This window comes from Octopus sinensis, linkage group LG1 (assembly GCF_006345805.1).
Source record: "Octopus sinensis linkage group LG1, ASM634580v1, whole genome shotgun sequence".
NCBI lineage: Eukaryota > Metazoa > Mollusca > Cephalopoda > Octopoda > Octopodidae > Octopus > Octopus sinensis.
This window is the reverse complement of record NC_042997.1, coordinates 82,539,662-82,560,757: the sequence shown is the minus strand read 5'-3', so window position 1 is coordinate 82,560,757 and position 21,096 is coordinate 82,539,662. Positions and strand designations below refer to the sequence as shown.

Sequence of the window (21,096 nt, the reverse complement as noted above, 5' to 3'; positions counted from 1 at the left end):
GTACCCGGTGATATGTATGACCCAAGATATTTGTAATCAGAAACCATATTTAAGGGCATATTGTTGAGAGTATGGATGATGCAATCACTGTTGGACAGGCACTTGTTTACATATCATCATCTGGAAAAGATTTTCTAACTAGAAAGGGTATGGCCTGGTCAGCCTGTAATGATATGCATAAGATCTGGTCATCAAATCTAAGTAGAGACTTCAAACTTAAAATCTTCAAAGCCACAGTCGAACCAATTCTACTATATGGCTCAGAAACTTGGATGTTATCAAAGAAACTTGAGAGGCAGTTGGATGGAACCTACACTCGCCTCCTTATGAGAGCTCAAAATCTCTCGTGGAAGCGTCATCTCTTGTGAAAGGTAGGAGAGTCCAGTTTGCTGGACATTGTTGTAGAGCTGAAAATGAGGCAATTTCTACTCTTCTCCTCTGGAAGCCATCTACTCGCGATACCAGAGGATGCACACTCTCCTACCCTGATGTAATCTCCAGGGATACAGGCACCCAGCAACAGGACCTCCGTAATGCTATGATGGACCGTGAAGTCTGGCGTAGCATGGTAAATTCCATTGTCTCGACCACGGTCAAACAATGACGATGAGTACCCGGTGACAATTTTGTTAAAATTTGTGACAATTTTGTTACAATAAGCAACCAATTGTGTTATAATTTGGCATTAACGCTATTTATGACATAGGAAATTTACTAAGTATCAAAATCATTGTAGTATTTAAATCCCGAGCAACACTGGTACTTCTGCTAGTTAATAATAATATATATAATTATTGATGACTACACTAGATAACTAAAGAATAAAGATAACGGATAGGATAATTAAATACCTATTCATTTTTATATTACACCCTTTTATATGAATTAAGATTATTATATAATAATAGAAAAATTACTATAATTAATAATATATACAAATCTTGATGATCTCTGGATAATTACAGAATAAAAATTATACATAAGAATTCTACATTATGCTTAATCAATGTTTAGATACTTTAACATTGCTATAATTAATTAATTAATTAGTCACTATATTAAACACTACATTAATAGAAATTAACCTTATTATATAATAAATAATTAATTAAAAGATCATTGTAATTAATAATTGAAATATTTGAATGTCTTTTTATGGCAACATCTAAAATTTAAGTGCCCATTAAAGTTCAATAAAATTGATTTAGAAGTAGTTATAAAATAGAATTCTTTGAGGCAAAGATCACAAGTAGAATTATAATATTATATGATGGTGCATAACTAATAATGAACCACTTTAAATCATATTTGATATTCTTATCTGTCAAATTCCAAATGCATTTACTAAGAATAGTAGAATTACATTTCCTTCTGTATTTAATAATCATTCTAAAATTTAATAATCATTCTAATGATTTAAAGTGGTCCATTATTAGTTAATCACCATCGTATATCTAATACAATAAATGCAAAAACTAATTTCTGTGTGTCAGTGTGTCACACTTAGATCCCCTCTCTCACTATTCAATGACACTCCTACTATTCTTCTAGATGGGGTGAGAGTAATAGTAAGCATAGAGACGGTGAGAGTGGTAGCGAAGACAGGGAGAGAAAGAGAGACAAAGAAATTTAGGGAGAGTTGATGTTTTATTAAAAGTAGTAGTGTTGATGGTGGCGCTAATATTCAAAGAGAGAGAAAGAGTGGGGGCGTGAGAGGAAGAGTGGGGTGTGAGAGAAAGAGGGAGATGATGTACAACTTTGTTTAATTATCTTTTTGACAGAAATTCCTATCGTCAGTATACTGAATATCATTTTGTTTTATTTTTTTGCTTTCCTTAATACATATATATACATAATGTCTATATACATACATACGCACGCACACACACACACACATATAAAATACACTTCTTATAAATCTCCCTCTATATAAACGGCAGTTTGTCTGTCTGTGTGTCTGTCAGGTTGTACCCTTACCCTGACCATGGCTTTCAACCGATTCTGATGAAACTTGACACACACATAGCCCAATGTCATAATTCAAAACTAATGCAGCGAAAATTTTGAAAAGTTCCCCCAGTTCTGAAAAAATTCGATAAATTCGACATGGGGTCGAGAATCTAAGCTTTTTATATGCAACACATTTTCTGTCTAGGGGACACAACTCGACAGGTAGGGACAGCTAGGAACATCGTATACACAGAAGTATTCGAGTGAAGAGAAGACATTGCAACCTACACATGCGCCTTCGTTCCCTAGAGGGAAAGGACTAGATTGGGATTAGTTGTTGCCTACTAGGGGCTCTTACATACCCGGGCAACGCCGGGCTATGCTGCTAGTACATTTATAAATGTATATTCTAAATAGGATACCTTGAAGAACATAACAAATAAAGTTATGTCCCTCAACATGAGGTAGTTAGTCCAAACTTTACTATTTCAAACACTCACAGTTCATTATACATACATATATGTGGAAACACAAACTTATATACATAAATATATGCACACATACATACATGTTTGTATGCTTAGATATTCACATATACGGGGGACGTTCAATAAGTAATGCCCCTGACCAACTTGCAGTTGTTTGATCTAGCTGAAATTTTGCATGTGCAATTATTTATATCTCTATAGATTAAGTGGCAAATTACAGCTCTGGACTAATTGTGGTTTCTGATTTACAGGTGTTTGAACTGAGTCAAGTGTGAAATGGAACCTGTTGAGTGTCGAGCAGTGATCCGGTTTTTGTATTTGAAAGGACGCACACCACGGGAGACTTTTGATGAAATGAAAGTAACTTATGGTGATGATGTCCCATCATATGACCTTGTAAAACGGTGGCATCGTGAATTCAAACATGGTCGGAACTCTGTGGAAACAGCTCCCAGATCTGGTCGCCCCCCCCCCCCACTTCTGCCATTGATGAGGCATCTGTCTGTCAAGCTGAGGCTGCCATTTTGGAAGATCGCCGCATAACTATTTGCCAAATAGCTCATGAGGTCAAGATTAATACCGGGTCTGTGGAAACTATCATTCATGACCATTTGCATATGAAAAAGGTGTCTGCCAGATGGATTCCCAGGTTGCTCACACCTTTCCAGAAGCAAGAACGCGTCGAGTGCTCGAGGATGAATTTGGAGATGTGCCAAGAAGATGAGTCAAAATTTTCAAAAGACTGATTACACAGGATGAAACCTGGGTCCATCACTATGATCCAGAGACCAAAGCCCAGTCAATGCAGTGGAAGCACCGTGACTCACCTCCTCCAAAGAAGGCAAGGGTGCAGCCCTCCGCTGGCAAGGCCATGCTCACAGTCTTCTGGGACCAGGACTGAGTAGTGATGACAGATTTCCTGGCAAAGGGTACCTCAATTACAGGAGCCTATTATGCTTCACTTTTGAGGAAATTAAGAGAAGCTATCAAAATCAAGAGGCGGGGCAAGATCAGCAAAGGCATCCTCCTCCTGCAGGACAACGCTCCGGTCCACAACTCGCGTGTCGCCAGATCAGAAGCACAGGCGTGCGGCTATGTACTCCTCCCTCATCCCCCCTACTCTCCTGGCCTTGCACCCTCTGATTTTCACCTCTTCCTAGCCATGAAGTTGTTTTTGAAAAGAAAGCGTTTCCCAGATGATGCAGCCTTGATTTCTGAAGTCACGTCGTGGTTGGAGGACCAAGCTGGAGTCTTCTACAAAAACGGTCTCCAGAGCTGCATCAAACGATGGGAGAAATGCGTAACTCTGGGTGGTTCCTATGTAGAAAAAGACTAATAACTGTGCCAAGTTTCGTTGCTCTACTGCTATGGGAAATGGGTCAGGGGCATTACTTATTGAACGCCCCTCGTAAATGCATACACACACACGTTCTGGCAGAGATGAAGAGAAATAAAGATGTATATGATTTGAAATGTGTTAAGTGAAGAATATATGTTCATAAGATGCAGCAACCAAATTAATACCAATAACGAGCAAAGTTGTAAATTCTTTAGGGTTGTTGTTTACCCCCAGATCAACTCGGGTTGATTAGATACGAGCAAAATAGTTCTAGCTATGACCATCCAGTCTGTACTATTCAAAGCTTTCTCTCAGTACATGATGGGGAAATTTGGCTGCTATTTCTAGCAAATCAAGGCTTGGACAAAGGTATACTATTAGCAGATAACTTCATGAAATTCATATTATATGTTACAAGGGTGAATGATTCAATTACAAGGATGCCAAGGCAATTTGTACACTTGCTCTACAGGTGAATGTATTTTAGATAATTTTTCAGTCTGAAGAAGAAAGCAAGAGCCCGGAACTATATTCTTTTCAAGATTTGTAAGGTTAATTGAATGTAACTTTTGCAAATGTGAACAGGGCGAGCAATTCAGAGGGTTGCAGTCCTAGAAAGGGGGAATTGAGGAAATGCTTAGTGCACCAATTATAGGGAAACCACTCACTTATAGACAAAATTTTGTCCAGTCAAATTAGAAAGTGCCCACAGACAAAGTTCCTAAAAAACCATATGGAAAAAGATGATCACGATTGGAATGCATTTTACACGAGTCTTAGAAACATATGTAAGATGCAATATAACCTGATGCATGTCAAGACTTTTTTTTATGTGGCCTCAATTTGTGTCCTTGTACATTAGTAAATATTTATTTCTAATATGTAATACGAGAACACTGGTGAGAAAGGGATATAGTCAATTATAGCGTATATAACTAGTAATTTATTACATTAGCTCTGGAAGAATGAAAGGCAAAGTTGACAACAGTAGAGCTTGAACTCAAAATACAAAGAGACGAAATAGTTTTGAAGGATCCAGTGAAAAAAGCACGACCATGTTTGCTATTAATGAATTACAGAAGAAGAAAAAATACGTTTGTACGGAAACTGAGATGTCATAAAAAAGATGTCGGTTTTGTTTATCGTAACAAGCCCAAGATCAGCCTTGATCGCGTAGGCCTAAATTCAAACGCATAGCAGCTATGATCACCCCGTTTTTGTTTTTTTTCCTTCTTATATACAGGGAATTTTGAACAACATTATCAAATAGGCGTTTTTCTAAAACAGTAAGGTGTGATTTGGAAACGATTTGGTTGCTATTTCTAGCATGTAGCGCGACAATGTGAACGTTCTCTCTCGTTGGCTCTTCTAGCTAGTGCGACATAAGGCAAAATATTCATTTGATAACATACTGTTTACATGGTGTGTAATATAGCGACAAATTCCCACAACACACAGGTTTAAGCACACGTACACATGTATTTGTGTATATAATTATATTTCCACCTACCTTTTCTGTCCGAAAGCATTTTTTTCTGTACAGTGAAAGGGTGGAAAAGCTTGCTTAATTTAGCAGTTGAAATTCGTGATCTGTTAATATAAGAAGAGTTAATAGCCAAGTCGTGATCGAAATTGATAATTTGATATTGATAAAGGTTACTCGAGGTCAATTTTCTTGAACTATTTACCGTATTCAAACAAATATTTTTACTACTATCACTGATTTCGATCGACCAGCTAGGCGTCCACAATGGCACATAAAACGCAAAATAACACTTCCAGTTAATGTTGTACCACTTCGAAGGATTCGAAGTAATGTTATAAGAACGAGATAACACGTTACGAACTCCAAAGGAGACAGTCACAGTATGTACCATGGTGTGATGATGAACTTAGTAACTGTGACACTTTTCGAAAGTTAACTGTTCCTTGTCCAAATAAGGCAAAGACACACCTACTGTTATTGTGTTCGATGCGCATAATTAAATTTTACCAAAAGCAACAAACTTGTTTATCTTTTAATGCAACGTGTGTGTGCGCGCATATGTATGTGTGTGTGTATCAGGCACATGCCGTTAGTAATTACTCAGGGTAGGCAGTTGATGTAGTAAAACAAAAAATAAGCGAAATACAGGCGTGCGACTGAGTCGAAGGCAGATTTATTTCTGCCTTTATAGCACGTAAAGAAAACGGTGTTGTAGAGTGCAGGTGTACTACAACAGTACTATGCATAGCTTAAATACTGAGATTGAAAAGCAGGGGTGAATTATGACTACCTAATACTCTTTACTCTTTTACTTGTTTCAGTCATTTGACTGTGGCCATGCTGGAGCACCGCCTTTAGTCGAGCAAATCGACCCCAGGACTTATTCTTTGTAAGCCTAGTACTTATTCTATCGGACACTTTTGCCGAACCGCTAGGTTACGGAGACGTAAATACACCAGCATCGGTTGTCAAGCGATGTTGGGTTGGGAACAAATACACACAAACACACATATACATATATATATACGACGGGCTTCTTTCAGTTTCCATTTACCAAATCCACTCACAAGGCTTTGGTCAGCCCAAGGCTATAGTAGAAGACACTTGCCCAAGGTGCCACACAGTGGGACTGAACTCGGAACCATGTGGTTCGTAAGCAAGCTACTTACCACACAGCCACTCCTATGCCTACAAAAAAATAATTCTACAAAAAAAAATATTTTGCATTTTATGCATAGTAATCAGAGTAACATTCATAATTTGATTGAATTAGGTGTATACTTTGCCATAAAAGGAAAATGCTGCTACCGATCTATTTTAATCAAGGTAGGCGCTCCTTTCTAGTATAAGTAAAAGGCCTGAAATTTTGTGGGAAGGGGCAAGTTGATTACATCGGTAAACTTAAGTATTTCTCTTATAGATGCATAGCATTTAAAACACAGAAATAAATGAGGAGCGGGCAAAAATCGACTTGCCGCAGTGGTGACATTGCTAAATGCCTATTTCTGCCTCCTTGGGTTTCATCAGAAGCAAGTATCCACTAGAAACCATATGCTGAGACAAATTTTAACCGCCACTGATATAGAAGTTGACTGGTAGGCTAAATTAAAATCCATTATGAACTATAGAAGCTATAATAGTTCAAAATAGCAATCTGTGTGTTATACTTAAATTGTATACATCGTTGAGAGCCTGGTAAACTGAATATGCATCTCTAGATAGCATTTCTTAGAAATGTATAGGGTAAAAAATATAATCACAGAAATATATCATCAGCAGAGGAAAATTGTCCAGTATCAGTGTGGGATTGTTTCATCAGTAGCAAGGCAGATTTAATTATAAATATGCTACAGAATACAATTTACAAAAGTAAATGGACAGTAACTGAAAGGAAGAAAGAAATACACAGTCTTTCAATCATACACTCAGTAGGGAATATTAGTGTTTCCTTCTAAAAGTTTTTGAGACACCCCAAGTGTTTATTTTTTCGGTCACATAGATATAAAGGGATTTAATACATTAACCCTTTCATTACCAACCCAGCTAAAACCGGCTTTGGCTCTGTAATATAAATGTCTTGTTTTCATAAGTTTTCAATTAAAATCTTCCACCAAATCTTAGACACAATTTATGTTCCTAGGACTAGCTTAATGATAACTAAGTTATTTTACTAAATTCTTTGTTATATTTAAAATAATTGAAAGAAACATAGAGCATCTCAAAATAAATACAGTAACAAAAGGGTTAAAGAATCTTCCAACAGCATTTCACCATTTTTGCCTAGCTAGTCCTCATTGTGATAACATATATGATGGGATGGCAAGTACTCAAATGACTCCAATAAGTATTTACAGGAGTTTAATGGTACCTGTATCACATATCTATATCAACATTGATTGCATTTTCCAAAATGGCAATACAGGTTACCATCACCTCATCTTATACATAGTACAGAGGTATAGAAAAAATAGAAGTACCAGGACCTAGCTATTGAATTATAGTCTATGGAAAGTGCAGGTAAAATGTATCCCAGTAGTTATAGGTACATTGGGAACTATCCCTAAAGATCTGAACAGATGGATAGAGGAAATAAGCATAAAACCCAGTTTAGTACAGCTGCAGGAAACAGTTATTAGGGACAGCAAGGATACTTAGGAGGGTTCTTGGCATTTACATTTACTTGTTGTAACCCAATAGGAGGGTTCTTGGCATCTAAGGCTACTTGTTGTAGCCCAATGTTAGGATTCTTTTCTTTTCCAAAAGTCTAATCTGTTGAATGTATATGAAATAATAATAATAATAATGATAAGAAGAAGGAGGAGTAGGAGGAGGCATGAACAGTCAGTAACGCTCAAAATTTTATTCATAAATAAATATAATAGAAAAAATTTGAAGCATTTTCTTTTAGTCAAAGAAGGAAATTATCAAGAATCCCGAATATTACAAGCCAAAGCAAAAATATTTCAAAACAAATACTTGCCAGTAAGATTGAGCCAAAACAAGGTGCTTGCAACACTCGCTCAACCCTAGAACAGAAAAGACTCAAGAAACACCATCATCAGGGGAAAACAACTGCAGCAATCAAGTTTGTGAAAGAAGGTGAAAAGCCAATGAGGACAGCTAAAAAGGACAAATAACTTACTTCATGGATCCCAATTATGAGATATGAAAGTAATCCTGGGGAAAGACTGCAGTTTCCCCAGGTCGTCCATACAACCCTGAAGCCAAATATAGCTTTATGGTGTGAAATGGCAAGGCAAATAATCTTGAATGGGTTTACAGTCCCATAGGAAGAAGGGTGTGATAAAGCCTATGAATTGAAACATGCCATGTACAAGAGCCTTCTGCAGAATTGCAGAGAGAAGGGATGGTAGTCATGACTTTTCCCAGTTGAGGTTGGCTGTAGGAGATTCCCAGCCACGAATTTTTTTTCCCCACAAGAGTTCCAGACCCCAGTTATGAACTCATTTGCATACAGCCAATCAGAGCTCAACTATCAAACTAATTCATGAGCACATAACAAGTGATGGGCGATAAGGTCATTTGGTTAACAAATGACCATGCTTCTTTTCTCTTTTAATAATGCCTGTTGTTCTTGTTCTTGTTTCAACCATGGTTGCCCTTGCTTAGTTATTTGTGTTGTTGTTTACAATCTAAAACAGTAAGGGGAGAGGGTTGCTAGCACATCACCCTCTACCCACATTTTTCCCATCCACATCTTTACCATATGGGGCCCTAACAAAATCCGATAATTGACATAGATGCAAATCTATCTAATTACTTGTCTCCTAAAATCAGGCGATCGGTCGACTCACAACACCGTTCTTCATCATGAATTTACTTGGTAGTGTTTGTTAACTTGATATAGTCAAGGTGAGCTCTGATTGGCTGTATGCAATTGAGTTCAATACTGGGATCCGGAACTCTCGTGGGAAAAAAATTTCACTTCCCGGCCCAGTCAGTACGGAGGATGCTTACAGCCGTTGGAATGAGAGGAAGAGAGCAAAGGGTGGCTGTGTACAGTATGGGAGAGGCAGCAGAAAGAGCCTCTTGCTGGTTATGGAGCAGGGGAGAGAAGTTGAGCTGGAAGCCATATCACCCAGGATATAAAAAATTTCAGTTATCTCTCTCTTTCACACATTACTCTCTCTGTCTCTTCACACACACTAACAGAAGCACTTCACTTACACAACATACTGTCTCCCACACCCCATCAAACACACACACACACACACACATGTACATCAATGCTTCCCCTAGACGGTAACTTCAAAGACAAACTTCCCTCGTCATAAAATCGCTTCCTCTTAGTCTCTTTCGCTCTCATTACTTATGTAAAAAAATAAAAGTTTTTTACGGAAATCGACGGAAAACTTGTGCTACGACAAGCGAAACTTCGCCGAAATTTAATATTAAAAAAGCAAATAGCTGGCAGAAACGTTAGCACGCCGGGCGAAATGCGTAGCCGTATTTCGTCTGCCGTGTTTGTTTACAGTTTTCCGAACGTTAGTACGTCACAAAAGCGCTTTCTACGTCACACTAATAGAATGCAGTCAAGTTTTACATATGAAAACAAACAATCTGATTGGTTAAAATTCGCAGTTTTAATCTACGATTAAAGTCATAAAATAGATTTTTCTCAAATAAACTAGTTCCAACCTGTGTCTTGTTTTGCTAGACTCTATCAGCATACGAAGTTTCAGATTATTTAGTTAAGTTATTTCTTTATTATGATTATAAAAATCGATTACACAGACATACATACAAAAAACATTTAAGAGATTCGTTTAAAAATTTTCATTTACATTTGGGTTATTCATTATAACATAAATGTCCTTTACATAACCAGTAGAACAAACAACAGTACATGAACTTATAATCTCACTGGAGTTTTTACACCCCGGCAATTTATGAGGCCCTGCAGCTTTTATTTCCTCTCTCTCATCCATGGTCAAGCTGGGTTTCTGACACCCACCTTTTTTTCCACTTCCTTCCATCTTTTCTCATACACACCCCGTGGTAAGATCCTCTTTTCCAGCCCCATTTTGCTCTTCAGATGATATCTGAAGTAAGTGAGCAAGCCGGGGCCGGAGACAAAGGATCCTATCGCGGCTCCTTCCATCCTTGTTCTCCACATGCATTCTTTTACTACTGCAACCGTGCAGTGAAAACATGCCTCACCTTCCTTCGAGAGTCCAGTTGGCGGTATCATCTTAATCATAGACTCAGCCGACAGCTGTACTCGTCCCAGATGCGATAACACGTGTTCTGCGTAACTTATCAAGTCGGACAACTTCCGACAGTGAACAAAAGCGTGCTGGACGGTTTCATCGTCCAACTCGCACCTTGGACACGTCGGTGGCACTGAAACTCCGTGCCGCGATAACTTCTCGCGAACAGGTAAAGCATTCCTATAGCACTGCCAGGCCAGGGATCTTTGGAAATTATCCAAATACCCCGACCTGAAAGTTTTTTTAAACAGGTTGGTAAGCTGGTCTTCGTCAAACCCCAGAGCCCCTCCTAGGACGTCGTCGTTTTTTGCCTCTACCAGCCCTCTATAAAATACCGAGGTGGTATTTCCGCAGCCGGCCTTGCCCGCCTTGTGGATCAGCGTGAGTGCCTGTCGGCACTCCTTTTGCCATGGAGTCAGTTTCCATCTTTTGATGTAACCGGGTTTAAAATTCACTAAGGAGGCCGGTCTCGGGAAAAATCCTCCTGCCAGCGGACTCCACACCTTATCACCTTCCAGGTGGTGCCAGAGATGCCTTAGCCTCAACGCATGTCTGCGCATCATCAACCAAGGCATTCCTAACCCACCCTTTAACGGTTCCTGGCAGCAAACGGAGCGCCTCACAAGTGGCTTTCCTCCTTTCCACAAAAAGCGGAAAAGGATTCGCCCCAACTTGTTAAGCCATGAATCGGGGCAAGGGACAACGGTCAGGCGGTAGGTGATTACAGATGCAATGAACATCTGCACCACCTCCGCCTTTCCTTTCAAGGACAGAAACCTTCCGGACCAGGTCCGTACTACGGCTTCCACCTTGCTTGTCACCTCACTCCAGTTCTTCTCCGTTTGGGAGTCTGGCCCAAACCAAACTCCCAGCAACTTAACAGGGCCATCCGTCCAGTGTCCCACGACACTGGACGATATCGACTTGCTCCTCCAGGTGCCGAGGCGCAAGCCAACCGATTTGTCCTTGTTAACCTTTGCTCCTGCCACCGCCTCGTATCCTCTGATAGCCTCCTCTACACAAGGTAGTTGGGCCTCTTTGGACACGATGAGGGTGACGTCATCCGCATAAGCGGTAACCGTCCTCCCACCTCCGATTTCATCCGAGTTACTCCCTAGCCTCTCCAACTTTCGCAGCAATGGCTCAAGAGCCAATACGTACAAAAGTGGTGACAAGGGGCACCCCTGACGCACTGAACACTCGATCGAAAACGGTTCCGTTAGGTAACCGTTTATCCGGACGGTGGACTTGATGCCGCTATACATAGCGGAGATCCACCCGCGAAATTCAGGGCCCAGCCCAGCCGCTTCGAGGACCGTCGCCAGGTACCCATGGTCTACCCTATCGAAGGCTTTACTTTGGTCTAAATGGACCATTACCCCGCCTTTGCCGGCTAATTTACCCACCCTATCTAAGGTGTAGCGTATAAGGTGAAGGTTGTCCTGGATCGACCTGCCTGGAATTGCACATGTCTGTGCTCTCCCTACAAGTTTCTCCACGACAACCGTCAACCTTTTTGCCAACACCTTGGCCAAAATCTTTAACTCTACATTAAGTAGAGTTATGGGCCTGTAGTTACTAATGTTATCCCCCTTGCTCGGGTCTTTCTGGATTAGCGTCACCACTCCCCGGCTTAGAAAGATCTGTGGTCCTGGCTTCAGAATAGAAAAGATCCGATCGTTTATTATGACCATAATTTTTATCGGGTATTCTGGAAAAGCTTCCCAAATGCATAAGATGGCCCAAGGCAATCTTTCGTTACGTTTTTAGTACAATTTACGTCACTTATAAAACACGTGCTTTTGTTTATGTGTCTGAAAAAGATTGTAGCTTTCCGTAAAATAATTTTATTGGCGCTTGTATGTGAAGATGTTTTGTTAGTGTGTGTATGTGTAGACGCAGAGAGGCAACATACATGCAAACAACAAGCAAAAAACATACCTTCTCTCTCTCTCTCTTACACACATGCACATGAACGTGTATGCGTACAAAGAACATGTATGCAATAGGTGTACGCACGTAGTGTGTGTGTGTCACTGAAGCTAGCCATAAACACATACATACATTCATACAAACATACATACATACATACATACCTACCTACCTACCTACATACATACATACATAACAACTCTCTCTTTTTCTCTATCAATCACTCACATATTCTTTCACTACAAAAAGTAAATAATTAAAAAATTCAGTTATCTCTCTCTCAGTCACACACACACCAGTAAAACACCTTCATATACACACACTTTCTGTCTGGCAAACCCCATCAATACACATACATCCATTGCCTCTGTGTCTCTTCACACACTAACAAAACAACTTCCCATACACACCACTTTCTGTCTCGCACAGCCCGTCAACACACGCACCAATTGTGTCTCCTTCGCTTTACGCCGACTTCAAAAGGTAAGTCCCCTGTTCCCCTACATAATTTTTTAAAAATCAAAATTTTTCTGTGGGAAGCAACGATCTCTCTCAGAAACATAAATTGTACCTTTTAATTTCTAAAACAATAATGCCGTTCCCATGCCGGGAATCGAACCCGGGCCGCCTGGGTGAAAGCCAGGAATCCTAACCACTAGACCACATGGGATGACGATTCAAAACCTCAACATTATAATTTAAATATTAATATCGAGCAGCTTAAAAACTGTTTCTTTTAGTTATTTTTCTAGTCGTTATACGTTGTGTACTATAATTCTAAACTGATAATGATTATGATGCAATACACGTTACGACGTTTATTATGACAAGCTCATAATTCTTATATGCTTACGATGTCTTTTGATATGTTTTTGTAGCGACAGCAAAATAACCACTCGAGACTACGAGGAAAATAGATCAATATAAGTATTTTCACCCGAGAACAAAAGAAAAATAATAAGCCAGCCGGCTGGATGTATGTAGAAAACGAATTTGAAAAAAAGATTTGCGCTAACGACCCTGGTGGGGTGAGGAAAGGACTTTCGGAAAATTCACAAGGTCCAATTTTTCCGTCATAACTTTCGATAAAATGGGTATATACTCTCTTTGCTCTTTTACTTGTTTTAGTCATTTGACTGTAGCCATGCTGGAGCACCGCCTTTAGTCGAGCAAATCGACCCCAGGACTTATTATTTGGAAGCCTAGTACTTATTCTATCGGTCTGTTTTGCCGAACCGCTAAGTTACGGGGACGTAAACACACCAGCATCAGTTGTCAAGCGATGTTGGGGTGACAACACAGACACACAAACATATACACACACACACATACATATATATAAAACTTACTTAGAAGTGGATGCGTGCGTTCTACCATATAATAACAAAATAATAAATAAAACATATGCATATATACATACATATATGTACGTACCTACATCTATATGTATATATATACATGCATATATGGGTACAGGACACCCAAAAAACGTCCAATACAATGAGAAACGAAAACAAACACAAAACCAAGGAAATGGACATTTTTCTTAAACAACGAAAAAATAGAGTAGAAGACATACAACACAAGGAACATTCCCCTTCTTCAGCCGCCTCTGTTTCATCTACTCCGCGTTTCGAATTTGAATTGGACGTTTTTTTGGTGTCCTGTACCTATATATGCATGTATATATACATATGTTTTATTTATTATTTTGTTATATATAATACGACGGGCTCCTTTCAGTTTCCGGCTACCAAATCCACTTACAAGGCTTTGGTCGGCCTGAGGCTATAGTAGAAGACACTTACCCAAAGTGCCACGCAGTGGGACTGAACCCGGAACAATGCGGTTCATAAGCAAGCTACTTACCACATGGCCACTCCTACGCCTATAAATTTTTTATTTTGGAAAGCGACGATCTTTTTCAGAAACGTAAATCGTACATTTTAATTTTCTAAAAACAGTATCGCCGTTCCCATGCCAGGAATCGAACCCGGGCCGCCTGAGGGGGTGTTAACAAGTATGTGGAAAACGAATATGAAAAACACAAATGCGCGCTGACGACCCTGGTGGGTGGAGAGGGGACTTTCGGAAAATTCGCAAGATCCGATTTTTCCGTCATAACTTTCGGCAGAATGGATATATATTGATCTTTTTTACGGAATCCCACGTTTCTGGTTTTGGAGGATCCTATTCTGAAAAAAACTTTTTTCAAAAAATCGCCTTTTCAAAATTTCGATATACCCCTCCCCCTCCTTATTTTTCACTTTTCCCAGAACTTTTTTTTTTTTTGAGAAATACGTAAAAACACACGAAGTTTACAATTCTGAAAAAAATTGGTTCGTAAAATTTCAATTTTTCAAATATATATATATAGGCGTAATATATATATATATATATTATATATATATATATATATATATATATATATATATATATATATATATATATAGGCGCAGGAGTGACTGTGTGGTAAGTAGCTTGCTAACCAACCACGTGGCACCTTGGGCAAGTGTCTTCTGCTATAGCCTCTGGCCGACCAATGCCTTGTGAGTGGATTTGGTAGACGGAAACTGAAAGAAGCCGGTCGTATATATGTATATATATATATGTGTGTATGTTTGTGTGTCTGTTTGTCCCCTTAGCATTGCTTGACAACCGATGTGTTTACGTCCCCGTTACTTAGCGGTTCGGCAAAAGAGACCAATAGAATAAGTACTGGGCTTACAAAAGAATAAGTCCCGGGGTCGAGTTGCTCGATTAAAGGCGGTGCTCCGGCACGGCAGCAGTCAAATGACTGAAACAAATAAAAGAATAAATACCATCAGGCCTTCAACCAGGCTATCCACATGCTAGAAATAACAGCCAAATCTCACAAAACTGCGATAACATAAGGCAACCAATCTACTCACCTTTCTGCAAAGATTTTTTCGGAGTAATTTCCCGCAGTAATATGACAAAGTATTCATATGAAATTAAAATGGTCATTTTTTTCCCTAATCTTTTTAAAACTTTTTTAAAAAACTTTTTTCGAATTTTTTTCCCCATCAATCTACATGGGAAAATATGGAGATTAAGAATATGGAAAAAATAAACACAAATTCAAATTTTAATTTCAAATTTTTTATGAAAAACTCCAACCTCAAATCCCCCAGCCATCCCACTATCTAAATGTGAAAATAAACGGTTGTTTTGTCTGTTTCTGTATGCGTTCTAGTAAAAGGCCTGAGGATATATATATATATATACACACACATGCATGTGTGTATGTATATGTATATGTATGTATGTGTGTGTGTGTATGTATGTATGGTGGGGATAAATCAATCTGGCTAGCAGAGTCCCCTGATTGATATGTTATAATATGGCTGTCTGGCTTCCTGAAGTTAGTGTTACAGATTAAAAGGTTACATGCATCACAGAACTCCAGTAGTCTGGTTCCCTCATCGTTTCGGGTGCCAGTACCATGGCCACCGTGTACCCCAGTGAAGATACCTGTTTCCGCCCGACAGGCCCATTAAAGTCTCCAGCCACAAAGATGAGGTCATTACCAGTCATCTTTGAGGTAGCCTGTAGAAAGGTATCATAAAAGTGATCCTTCTGATCACTTGGTAGCCCTATGTGTGGGGTGTAGGCAGAGATAATAGTAGCTGTGCTATTCTGCAGGACTAGCCTGAGCTTAAGCACTCTATCGTGTACCCTAACAACCTCTATAACCCTGTCCACCCATTTCTCTGCGGGGATTATGCCTACACCCCCTACACCATCCATGTTACCTTGCGAGAAGACTTTATACCCATGTGCCTTGCCTGTGAGGATCCTAGCTGAAGCTTCTCTCCATCTTGTATGCAGCCTACATCAACCCATCTCCTTTCAAGCATCTCCACAATCTCACTAGACCTACCTTTCATTGTGCCAACATTGACAGTGCCAACTCTGAAAACTGGGAAGGGAATGTGGGGTGAGGTTTGGGGATCCCTCCTCCCCAAACCTCACCCCACATAGATCAATATATTCATTTAGAGTGTTAAGTATAAGAAAAACCCAAGTAAATATATCGGTAGAAATGTCATATTGTGATATTATGTCCATCAAATCAATAGAAAATTAGTATGTAGAGTTTAATTCGAGTGTGTATAGTTATTAAAGACATTCCAGGCAATCTATTACTTACTATAAAAATCAAAAGGGTCAAAAAGACTTATAAGATATATTAACTTAATGCTAGGGTACATAAAAATTATAAAAAACAAAAAACAAGAATAAAGTAAAATAAATAAAACAAAATAGAGTAAAAAGTGAAAATAGATAGAGTAAAAATAAATAGATGGATAAAGACTTACAAAATATAACCTTTCACTCCTTAAAAACATTTATTATTGAGCTAGACTAATAAAAATAAAAAAACTATTGGACAAAAATTAAAAAATTTCAGATATGCAGCGTTCCCTTGGTGAGATACTTTGATGTAAATATGCTAAGAGGCTCAGGTTAAAAGATATCGTATTTAACGTAAATAAATAAATAAGAATTAAAGCGAATAAATATATGCTAATAAAAGTAATAATAAGGGCTTAAATATGGGTCAATTCAACAAGTTAAATTAAAACGTATCAATAAAATTATTTAAATAGTTAAATATAATGCCCTCAAAACTGGAAGTAGGTATTTATATAGAGGACGGACACATACCAGTACACGAACATACGTTCACATGCACATACACATGTACACACACACACAGACGCGTCTGCCCATTCTCCTAGATACTCACATACATACGTAGCACATAAGTACAAACATACATACATACCTGCGTATGGGCATACACACGTACATACGCACACACATACATAGGCACATGCATACGTGCGCGTATACATACATACGCACATGCGTACGTACGTGCATACATACATACATACATACATACATACATATATATATATATATATATATATATATATATATATAACCTGAACTAACTAGATGTAAGGGAGAAAAGAAAAAAAAAGATAAGTATTAGTAAAACAAAAGTTTTGTGATATAGAGATAAATGTCTGATAATAGGTTTTAGAGTTTTGTCTTAGGGGTGAGGGTCGTAAATCACTTCCTAGTTTCGGCGGGGGGAGGTTGAAATTTGATATTGTTGTGATGAGTGGTCAGTCTACATCTATCCATCACTACAGGTTTATAGCTTTAAGTTTATAATGTGTATGTGCGTGCATATACACACACACATACATACATACATACATACACACAGGCGTACGTACCTACATACATACATACATGCATACATGCGTTTATACATACATATGTACATATATATAACGAACTAACTGTTATTTTCTCAGATGCAGCACGGATTTTTGTCAGTGAACTGGTCGCGGTCTTATAGCGACGAAAATATTTTGACAAATTAAACTTAAATGATGAAGTGAATCGAACGGCTTTTGTATGTTTCTTAATTAAAGGGATTAGTTGTAAAAATATAGATATGAATAGATAAGTATAGATAAATACACATGGTAAGAAATCAATATAATAGGGAACAATAAAGTTAAGAGTATTATGAGATAGGTGCAAGATATACTGTAAACATAGTATGAATACATAACAAATATGGAGCTTATAATCATATAGTTAATAAATTAATAAGTCAAGCAATATGAATAAGAAAGGGTAAATATATAAATACTGATACAAACAGACGTATATACATGGTAAGGAATAAATATAATGTGGGAACCATAAAAGGGCTAAGGAGAGTATAGTGTGGGAAAAAGGAGTAGATAAGTTGTTAAACAATTTAAACATGCATGTAAGTATAAGGAACAAGAATAACTAAAAAAAAAACAAACTAAAAAATACTATATCCATGTATCAAAATTAAAATCACAAATTTGGTCATGTATATAGGAGAAACATTGCTTTCATCTCTAAAAAGGTTAAAAGTATAAATGCAGTTATAGCTAAGTATATATAAATATATATATAAAATCATCATCATCATCATTTAACGTCCGTTTTCCACGCTAGCACGGATTGGACGGTTCGACCGGGGACTTGGAAGCCAGGGGCTGCACCAGGCTCCAGTCTGATCTGGCAGTGTTCCTACAGCTGGATGCCCTTCCTAACGCCAACCACTCCGCGAGTGTAGTGGGTGCTTTTTACGTGCCACCTGCACAGGTGCCAGGGGAGTCTGGCATCGGCCACGATCGGTTGGTGCTTTTAACGTGTCACTGGCATCATATATACATGGTAAAGATTAAACATAAAATGGAAACCTTTAAGAGGGGTTTACACACCATAAAGCAGAAAGGAAAAAGGGTAAGGAAGCTGTTATACAATTTGAACATGCATGTTAGTATAAGGAATAAGATTAGCTTTATAATATTTTATCCATATTTTGAAAATACAAATTTGGTTTTGTGTATGCAAGTGACATTGCATTCATCTCTGAGGTTAAGAATAGGGTATTTTGCAGAGAGAATATAAAATTTTTTATTTATGCATAAAAGACATTTTTATATATTAATTTGATAAGAAGGTGATGAGGTGAGTATTTCCCATTTCAAATCATACTGTATATTCCTATCTTTTAACTCCCAAATAAATTTACTTAGTCCTGTAGAATTAGATTTATGCTTATTCCTGAAAGTTTAGAGATGAGTGTTAATTCATTTTTTAACCTCATTTTCTTTTGAACCTATATAAGAATTGTTCATTCCCTGTGCCGTTACAGTACATTGATATATTACACTTTTATGCATACACTAGCAGCATAGCCCGGCGTTGCCCGGGTATGTAAGAGCCCCTAGTAGGCAACGACTAATCCCAATCTAGTCCTTTCCCTCTAGGGAACGAAGGTGCATGTGTAGGTTGCAATGTCTTCTCTTCACTCCCAAATAACTATCAAACAGCTATCGATAATTCAACCCAACCAATTCCTACCAGGAAGAAATTACATTCGAGTCTTTACCCCCACTTCTGCTAATAGCTGCTGCAGCCGCAAGTTATTCGAATACTTTTTTTGTTTACACTTTCTTTATAACTACCACCCCAAACGTTTTACCTTAAATTTTTGACGTACCCTAAGGGTCCTCGGACGCTACTTGCAAACTCTTGGTTTATTATAAACCGCTTTTGTCGTGTGCATCAAAAAACCTTTTCCATTCATTTGTTCAGTTTGGTCACTTTTGACTTTTTTGTTGTTGTCACTCACATTGCTGCCCGCTTTTTTGCCGTTTTTGTACATTTTTATACATTTTGGGATACTTACCCCACGTGTTCCAAGAGTTACAAAGGTCGAGTTGCGTCCCCTAGACAGTCTGTAGAAAATGTGTTGCATATAAAAAGCTTAGATTCTTGACCCATATCGAATTTATCGATTTTTTTTCAGAACTGGGGGAACTTTTCAAAATTTTCGCTGCGTTAGTTTTGAATTATGACATTGGGCTACGTGTGTGTCAAATTTCATCAGAATCGGTTGAAAGCCGTGGTCAGGGTGAGGGTACAACCTGACAGACACACATACAGACAAACTGCCGTTTATATATAGAGAGATGCATTTTTAAATAATCAATTACTTTTAATCCTACAATCACAACTATTATATATATTATTATTAATATTAGGAATGTTAAGTGGATGGACCCTATAGTAAGTACTGGTGCTGTTCAGCAGAGTTGTGTTATTATTGTTATTAGGGTTAATTACTGGGTGTGTGTGTGTAAAATATTACTATTATTATTATTCCTGTTAGTATTATTTCTTTCAAGTAGAATATGTCTAACTTCCTATTATTTATGGAAGATATAATAATTGCAAGGTTATGGGTTAAACTATATCCAATATTAATAGTTTTATTATTGATAATTTAATGATATCGATATTAAAATGCTTGTTAATAACTGAAAGAATTGATTTTATTAAGTTACTTTTAATTTGCATTGCAAGAGCCAAACTCAACCATATATTATTATTAGATAATTCATAATTTCTATTAAAACTGGGGGTATTAATGCCTGCTTTATATTTATTAGGTATATACTTAGTTTTATTTTTATTATCTGTATTAATTACTGATTTATTTGCAGGTTATAGAGAGATGATTTTTTTTTAATAAACATTACAAATAAATTGGAAGGTGAAAGTTCAAAAAAGTTAAGAAAAAATGTAAGAAGAACCTACATATATGATATGAATTAAACCAGTAGAATACCTTGGATTATATAATCCCTAATGAGGACTTAACTTCCATGAATTGATTATATATAAGCATTGTTCATAGTAAAAAAACTTCTCTAATAAGTGTATGGAACTTATTAAGAAACAGCTGTGTAAATTCTTTAAGAGATTTGGCCTCACTCTTACTATAGAGAGAGACTACAACTCTATTACTTTCTTAGATGCTGACATTAACTCAGTAACAGGCTTACATGAACCATTTAAGAAACCTAACTCAAATATTAAATACATATATTCTCAAAGTAATCATCCAGCCTCAATTAAAAATATATGAATTAAAAATATTAGCATAAAGACCAATATAATATAGCCTTAGCAAATGCTGGTTATAATAAAATAAAATCTATTCCACATATAGATAATATTTATTATAATAATAGTAACATCTACAGTAATAATAGTAACAACTGAAGTAAT

At 37.7% G+C, this 21,096-nt stretch overlaps 1 protein-coding gene and 1 non-coding gene across 7 annotated transcripts in view; both read right to left on the bottom strand.

Annotated features, from left to right (window-relative positions):
- LOC115215670 (pyridoxine-5'-phosphate oxidase) overlaps window positions 1-8,425 on the bottom strand; it is a 34,226-nt gene extending 25,801 nt beyond the window's left edge. The window contains exons 1-2 of one of the 6 annotated variants that reach the window (XM_036502477.1): window positions 8,406-8,425; window positions 5,288-5,367 (exon numbers count right to left, since the gene is read on the bottom strand). In XM_036502477.1, the coding sequence (XP_036358370.1) occupies window positions 5,288-5,367; window positions 8,406-8,410 (85 nt within the window). In that variant the 5' untranslated portion in view covers window positions 8,411-8,425. Of the gene's footprint in view, window positions 1-5,287; window positions 5,826-6,544; window positions 6,568-6,738; window positions 6,768-8,243; window positions 8,263-8,405 lie in introns of those variants that run through there. The other 5 variants (XM_036502484.1, XM_036502464.1, XM_036502471.1 and 2 more) reach the window with 5 other exon arrangements.
- Window positions 8,426-13,024: 4,599 nt separating this feature from the next.
- On the bottom strand, window positions 13,025-13,096 carry Trnae-uuc. The gene has a single exon. It is a non-coding gene; the product is annotated as a tRNA-Glu (tRNA).
- Window positions 13,097-21,096: the final 8,000 nt, after the last annotated feature.